Raw genomic sequence first — 8,428 nt, forward strand, 5'->3', positions numbered from 1 at the left:
AATTTAACAGTAGTCCTCTGCGTTCTCCAAATCCCATAATTCCCTGCAAACGTGATGTCAATATGGAAAGGAACATCACATTGCAGTGCATTGCGGGTTTTATAGTTCTTGCATCCTGTCTGTAAGCTGAGGAGAAGTTGTCACAATCTGTAACATCAATGTTTTAGTCCCTTCTCCCCTACCAGGGTTTCAAATGATGCAGAAAGAGAACAACTCTTTTGCAGCTGATTTCAGCATATAAAAACAGTATTTATCCATACTCTTTTAAGGAACAGATTACAGTGATATATATTAGTTATGTTGTGTACGATTCTAACAAATTTGTTTCAGATGCCGGATTTCCCCTTTTAAAATAGAAGGAAAGACTATCAAAGTTGGGTTATTGTCTATTGTGCTTGCAAGGGACATGATTAGCCTTTACTGTTATAGAGGACATATAGGCACATATCAGAGAACAAAGGACAGAGCCACCTGTTAAAGGAACATAATTTTAACAGTTTAGGACAGGGGTCCTCAACCTTTTTTTTACAAGTGAGCCACAGTCAAATGTAAAAAGACTTGGAGAGCAACACAAGCATCATAAAAGTTCATGGAGGTGCCAAATAAGGGCTGTGAATGGCTATTAGGCAGCCTCTATGCACCCTATCAGCTTACAGAGGGCTTTATTTGGTAGGAAATCTTGTTTTTATTCAACCTAAACTTGCCCCCAAGTCAGGAATTAAGAAATAACTACCTGGTTTGGGGGCACTGAGAGGAACATCCAAGGGGTTGGGGAGCAACATGTTGCCCCCGAGCCACTGGTTGGGGATCACTGGTTTAGGACGTCTAAAGGATCATGTACAAAAGGGTGGTTGGCAGTGGCACATTCTCTACTAGTGAGGTGTTGCAGGGTTCTGTATTGTGTTTTCTTATTTAATTTATTTATTAATGGGGGGCATTGTAATAATGTATGTGTTTGCTGATGATTACTATGCAATTTCATCCAGGATGTGGCATCCTTGAAGGGGAATCTAGACAAACTGGCTATTTGGGTGGCAGTGGCAAATGAGATTCAGTATTGATTAATTTAAGGTTACATCTAAATATGTGCACCTGGAATTTAAAAATATGCCACCACTTACTGTATACCCCAGAGGTTTCAGTTAGGCAAATTCTTGATGGAGAAGGACCTGGGGGTATTTGTATATAATGTTCTTCACTGTAGCAAGCAATGCCAGTCAGCAGTAGGAAGGGACAGCAAGGTTTGGAGCTGAATTAAAAGGGGTACAGATTTGTGGGAGGTGGAGTCATCCTTTCTCTTAAAAATGTCCTGGTAAGGCCCCCTCTAGAATATGCAGTGCAGTTTTGGTCTCCAATGCTTGGGGGGTGTAGTGCAATAGTGAAAGTCTAAGTAAAAGCAACTAAGCTGATAAAGCAAATGGATGGCCAAGAAAAGGCTGGGAAACTTGGAATTGATTGCACAGGAGAAGAGGCACTCAAGGGGGGGGATGAGATAACTGTATAAATGCACAAGTGAACCAAACAATTAACTTTCTGATGCCTTATTTAACAGTAGGTCCTTCCAGCAGACTTCAGTGCATTCAATAAGATAGGAAAGGATTGTATACATTTTAATTGCACCCTGGAGACTCCATGCTTTTAAACAGTGCTATTAGAAGTTGGGGTTGGCCGATATCTCCTACAGGATCTGGGTAAGGTCATTGGCGAATGTTATCATCTGTGGGAGGTTATTCTGGTAAAATATAACTAAGCCAGACAAACAGCACTTATAGTAAACCGAGAGATCCTTTTGTATTTTAATTAGGGTAACTGTCCTTCAGAAATCCATAAAAACACTATGCACAAAAATGTCCATAATCAAAGGGCAGGACGAATCATTAAGGTGGAACAGTTAGGCCCAGGGTAAAAACAATACAGCTGGCCAGAAGCAATGAGAAAAGTCTGTCAGTTACCACTGTATAATATTACGCACCGCACTGGTCCGAGAGCCATTATTTGCTCAGGATGTGCTACAGTTAAAATGTAGCATAAAAAGATCCGAAAGGTTTCGCAAGAGTCTAAATGTATTAATTTAAAGGGCAGAGAGAGAGGCCAGCTCTCTAATTCTGGCAGATGCACTTATGATGTCAACCTGTTTCTCTAATCCCCTGCTGGGCAGCTTACCACAAATTCATTACTAACAGGTTTTCCATGTTATTTGAAATGCAGGGGAGGTTTAGGATGGGCCTGTCCCATCCCAGAGGTAGTGTTATTGGTACGAAGCACTTGACAATATTTCTGTCCTTTTTCAAACTGTCATGTCTCTTCCTCCTCTTCATCCTCATGGCCTCTAAGCAAAAGTTCCATGTCTGCGGTCAGTACTCCTCTGCCTTCTTCGACTGTGTAGATAAACACATGAGATTAGCAGTTGCTTTATAGACTTAGCAATTGCCCAAACTATGGTTGGTATCAGGCACGGACTGGCAATCTGTGGCTTCTGGCAAATGCCTGAGTGGCTGCTGCAAAATGCCAAGGACAGTTGGAGGGGGGATGTTTGGGACTCAGTTTATGAAATGCCAGGGCCTATTTGAAATCCCAGTCCAGGCCTGGATGGTATATACAGTAGTCTGTGCCCCCACCCATTTCTGATTAATTATAAGGCCCATTTCAACCATGTGTTACCTCTGGAGTGGGTGGTTTTTAAAGCGACATGAAGAGCAATGCCAGCAATACAGACAGCAAATCCCAGCCAATTCAGGATGCTCAGCTCATCACCAAGCAAGTGGGTTGCCAGCAGAAGAACACAGAGCTCCTAGTAAAAATAAGTACACATTCACAACGATATGCAAAAGAGAAGGAGAGAGAAATGGAAGAAGTCAGAGGGGGACTGAGTGGTTCAATACAGGATATATCTGAATAGCTGTCAATGGTTAGGTATCAAGTCCAGATTGCCAATCTGTGGATTCAGGCGACTGCCAGAGTGGCTGCTGTAAGATTCCATAGACAGTCACTATTTACTGGGCTGGTGGGGGGCTGTTTGGAGCTCTGTCCAGGGCCTATTTTGAATCCCAGCCCAGGCCTGTTAGGTACATAAATAAAAGCAGAACCAGTGCACATTTTACAGTACCCACATTCACTACACTGCATATACAGAGCTACGTGTACATACAAGGCTGCTGGGACCTGTGCCAGAGGCAATACACACAATTTGAAAGTCATGAAATAACTTGGAATGCCATTCAACTGCCATGGCTACTCATGTGTAAAACTCATGTGTAAACTGTATGTGCTGCTCACTGTTTGTCCTGTGGAGCACTGTTTGCATTTGTAGGAATTGTTTGTTCTGTCTCCCGGGTATTTGGCTAGATATCTCCCATCTATCTCATTTGTTTTTGTCCCTGTTCGAACTATCACTGTGGCACAGTGTGCAGATATCTTTGTATAAGGCTAGGGCACATGACACAAAAGCAATACTTGGGATTAAGGGCTCTGGCACACGGGGGAGATTAGTCGCCCGCGATAAAACTCCCTGTTCGCGGGCGACTAATCTCCCCCGTGTGCCAGAGCCCTAAAAGCTAACCTTAAATATGCCAGCAATGGAGAGTGTGAGGCTGGAGGTTTTGGACACCAGGAGGAACTCAGAAAATCCCAGGCCAAAGGCTAGTAGCCCCCCCAAAGCCAGAGTCGCTAAAAGAGCAAGCAGCTGATGAGAATCTTGGGAACAGAAGAGCTGCTCTGACGTAGCAACATGAAGACCTGAAAATATACAATAAAAGCAAAATTAAAAAAAAACAAGTGTGGTGCTTCTACAACTCCATTAGATAAACAGGTCCCTAGGACTATCCTTAGCACAGCTTTCAGTACCAATGGTGCCAACCATAGTTTGCCCAGGTAGAGACGCCATGTGTTCAAGCCCAGCATTTGCTGTCTCACCTTCAATCCCAACGAACAGAGGAAATAAGCTGAGGAACATTACAGGCTGCAGGTGGAACATTGTGTCTATGGGATTTTGTAAACCTGGGGGGGAGAGATATGGAAATCAATTTTAACTGCCATAAAGGCACAGATTTTCCTTTTCAGATCTCCATGTTCATCAGTTACATTAATAACTCACCTAACTCTGCTTTCTGCATTAGCAGCTGGGTGAGGGTCCAGCGGACACCTCCGAAAGCCGATGCAGCAAGGACTAGGACAAAGCCGCCAGTGTTAAACTGTGTGGACTTGAATGTGAACATGAAGAGCCCTCCTGAGATCAGCAGCACCACAAGTATTAGGCCCGGCCTCTACATGGGTGGGAAACAAGAGAAGAGAGTAACCAGTTTGTACATCAACCACATTCAGCAAAAATGTAGATTTTTGTCGGTGCTACTGATCTGCTCATGTTGGTTTCTCCCCTACCTTTCCTCACTTCCTTCACCAATCCATTTCCTTCTGCCACACCACCACCAGTCTGCTCTTTTTGCCTTTCTCTTCCCCCACCCTGTCCACCCCTAAAACTTACCATTTGTTCCAACTTAAACACCAGTGAGAAGAATAAGATAAAAAGGACAGCGGAGGACTTTGTCATTGTGTACCTAAATTGGCAACAGGACAAAAATGGATCAGCATTGCTTATTTTTTTTCCACAAAAGAATGACATTATTAAGAAAATAAACCATTGTTCACCTCCAGTTTCAAGCCCAAACAGTAATTAGTAAAATTATGTAAATGTCTGCAGCAGCTGCCAAAATGGAGTATGAGGCATTAAAGGGGATGTTCACCTTTAAATTAACTTTTATTATGAAGTAGAGAATGGTATTCTAAGACATTTTACAATTGTTCTTCATATTTTATTTTTTTGAATGATCTAAATTTAAGCTTTCCAGCAGCTTTCTGGTTGCTAGGGTCCAATTTAGCCTTGCAACCAGGCAGTGGTTTGAAAGAGAGACTGAAACATGTATTCATGTTTCAGTCTCTCTTTCAAACCACTGCCTGGTTGCTAGGCTAAATTGGCAACCAAGGGGGGCCTAAACAGAAAAGTATAAAAAATTAACAATAAATGTATTCATGTTTCAGTCTCTCTTTCAAACCACTGCCTGGTTGCTAGGCTAAATTGGCAACCAAGGGGGGCCTAAACAGAAAAGTATAAAAAATTAACAATAAAATTTTTTTGGCTGCTGGGGTCAGTGACCCCACCATTTGAAAGCTGGGAAGAAGAGTCAGAAAAGGAAGGTAAATATATAAAAAAAAATAAAAAATTAAGACCAATTGCAAAGTTGCTAAGAATAGGCTATTCTATAACATAGAAAAGTTAACTTAAAGGTGAACCACCCTTTAGTATCACCATCTGCATAAGGATTCATACTCCTGCTCCATTCACTGACTAAGGAAGTATATTACACAGGATCCAGCTGCCAAAATCAATAAATATATGAAGGCAGGGGTTTTGGTAGGCAGCAAACAAGGCCGTGCCTTACAGTAGGCTGCATTCTGCTCTTGTACTGCATTCTTACAGCTGCCATGGGGGACACAACAGCGGTTTAGGCCACCTGATGCAGCCACAAGCTGTAATACCTTTCTGAAGGGATTTCAGTATCCCATTGGCCTCTAGCTCGCCATCATTCCAAACACCCGCCTTCCCCGCTTTATGACTTACAGAGATACAGTGATGTACAGGAAGCTCCAGTTGGAAAGTCCAATGTCAAGGGCTGTGGCCAGTGCTGAGAATGAATGTAAATTAAACAAATTATTTAGATGATTCAGTAATACTGCTGTCTTAAAGTGCCCACACATGGGCACCTACTGTGCGCCATTTCAAACCTTTGTAACCAAATCAAAAGCCCACTGGTTCTTGTATGGGACCAAAACAATCTTGTTTACCAAATCCATAGGCACTTCTATAAATTCTTACTTTTCCCACCCATAACCCCTTGTAAAAGCTGGCCACCCAGCATTTACCCATGTTAACTTATTATTTAAATTATGCTGGAAATGTACAAGAAGAAGGTATGCACAAGGATTTTGTTGAATCCCATGGGTTGCCGAGATTCCTCTTGCTGCACTGGATGATGTACACACTGTAATATACAGCACTTGTATGCACTAAGCTGAAGCCTTAAAGAACAGATTCTTGGGGAGACCAGCAAACACAACCACTTTATCACATCTAACCAATGAATGTTTTTGATTTTCAGAAAACCTTTAATTTAACCCAGAGCTAAGCAGCCTGAGAAACATATGCTACCATGCAACTAGATCCCCTTATAGACTATATGTCAATGGATTTTCCATATTTTACCTGTGGGGGCCACTTTCTTGAGGTAGTCTTTCCAGGGAAGTATGACCCGTGGGTGGCCGGTGTAACAAGCCGCAAGCAATCTGCTGAATCCGGACAGCAGGAAGATCATTATGAGGTGCACAAGTGTCATGAAGAGAGGAAAATGGAAACTCTGAAGAAGAGGTAGAGATGTGAAGGGTTATGCCCAGAAACACAACTACCTGCTGTAGGGAAAATATATGTCCAACTGAGGTGAAACCATGAGCACCAATCTGTCACATACACAGGCATCCACAATACTACAGTACCATACTGAAAAACCTACAGATGAAGCAAGCTTTGCCCAAACACAACACAGAAACCCCTAATATGCTTATCACTGCAATCTGATCCTTCAAAAAGTATGAATAAATACCATTTGTATATACTGAAATCTAGCTGCAAAACAGTTCTTAACTTTCTACATCCTTTGAAATTCTGGTGAGGGGCAGAAGTGGGTGGTGGGTCATGATAAGCCAAATGCCTAGATAAAGTTTACTCTGTCTCCTCAGCCCGTCAACCCATATCATTTTCATAAGGACCCTCTATCCCCTACCTTGAGCAGCCACTTGTTGTAGAAAGTGATGCCGATGGAGAAGCAATAGTAGAAAAGGACCAGTCCCAAGGTCAGAAGAACCTTCCCTAGGACGAAGCAGCATTGGAAGGCCATTGCTCCACCCAATCCAACTATCTCCTCCTTTGTAAAGATGATCGGGTCTTGCTGTATAACATCAGGTCAGGTGGCATCTGAGAAACACCATGTGGGACGTGACCGGAGAGGCATAGCTGTACATATATCAAGATATTACAAGTGTATACAGAATTTTAAGGTTATTCTTGGCTATTCGGTTTCATGCTGTCTATTTACCACCCTGAAGAGCTCTACACTGCAGTAATGTTCAGCCTCTAGCACTCCTTTGGCGATATAAAGAGCCATAACTCAAAAAAATGGAAGGCGAGCCACAGGTCTTTATTTTGTCTGTTTTTAAATATTATCTTTACTATTCTGCTTTCTTTTAGCCTGCAATAGAACATGCTATTTGGTTGTCAGTGGCGTGACAAAAGTTTTTAGGGCCCCTGCAGAGGAACTTTTGGGGCATTTAAAGTCTAGCGTGGTCTGACCTCATGCAGCAGCCTACAGGGTGATTCTGCAAGCAGAGTGGCCAGGGCCGGAACTAGGGGTAGGCAGAAGAAGCAGCTGCCTAGGGCGCAACGATTGAGGGGTGCCAGGCAGGAGCCTCTCCTGCCTACCCCTAGTGCTACTTTGTCATTGCCTCCGCCGCTTGTTAGTAGCGGCGGAGGCAATGACCGATCTAATCACCCCGCCCCCCCCACCGCGTCCTGTGCTTTGGCGCGCATGAGCCGTTCGGGGGGGCGTGGAGGTGGGCGGAGTTGGTCGACCGGGTTGCCTAGGGCACCCGGTCGGCTTGGCCCGCCCCTGAGAGTGGCCTTCTTTACACCACTTCCCTCTATTATCTATCTGTTTCCTCTCAAGGCAACTTCGGCAAATTGCGGCGCCATGAATGCCATCCCACTTGGCGATTTACATTCTAGCCGGTGGGATGGCATCTCCCCGTTTGTCACAGCCCTAATATTGATTTCAAAACTGTTCCTGTTAGCTAGGGTGATGAACCCCCAGCAACCAGCCTGAATGCTGAACAAAATATGTAAACAATCACAAGATGAACTGAAAATAGATTACAATCTACACTGACATGTCTGCTGACACTGAACATAAGCTTATTAAGGTTACCTGATGCAATGTTCTATTTCTGCCATCACTTTGCCTCCCAGGCAGTATATTAGAAAGCAAGCTTTGTGGTCAAGTTTGGGGTTGTTAAAATGACAGACCCATCACTTTTAGGCACAGTACAATAAATAAACACCTTGAGCACTGACAGCTGAGTTAGATGAAACTGTCTTTGGCCCAGCCCTGTTAATATAATATCTCAACATTCCTAATACAGTACCGCACTCAGGGTAGGGTTTTACCTTTTTCCCCGCTCCAGTTCATGTCACTTACACTGTTTAAAAGCAGAAACTCTCCGCCCCGTTCCCTTACTCCAGGACTCCACTTTAGCCTTTGCATCAGGACGTGGCTCTAAGGAACAAAGCATCCTGGGAATGTGCAAACACGTTTATCGTCCTGTGAAG

At 43.5% G+C, this 8,428-nt stretch overlaps 1 protein-coding gene across 1 annotated transcript; it reads right to left on the minus strand.

Moving 5' to 3' along the window:
* Window positions 1-5,026: 5,026 nt before the first annotated feature.
* slc35c2 (solute carrier family 35 (GDP-fucose transporter), member C2) lies at window positions 5,027-8,428 on the minus strand (the record flags this gene model as incomplete). Its single annotated transcript, NM_001015731.1, is given in 4 exon segments — window positions 5,027-5,678; window positions 6,257-6,407; window positions 6,831-7,060; window positions 8,298-8,428. Coding segments are annotated over 3 exon segments (333 nt in total). The 5' UTR covers window positions 6,945-7,060; window positions 8,298-8,428.

Source organism: Xenopus tropicalis, chromosome 10, assembly GCF_000004195.4.
Source record: "Xenopus tropicalis strain Nigerian chromosome 10, UCB_Xtro_10.0, whole genome shotgun sequence".
In the NCBI taxonomy this organism is placed as follows: Eukaryota; Metazoa; Chordata; class Amphibia; order Anura; family Pipidae; genus Xenopus; species Xenopus tropicalis.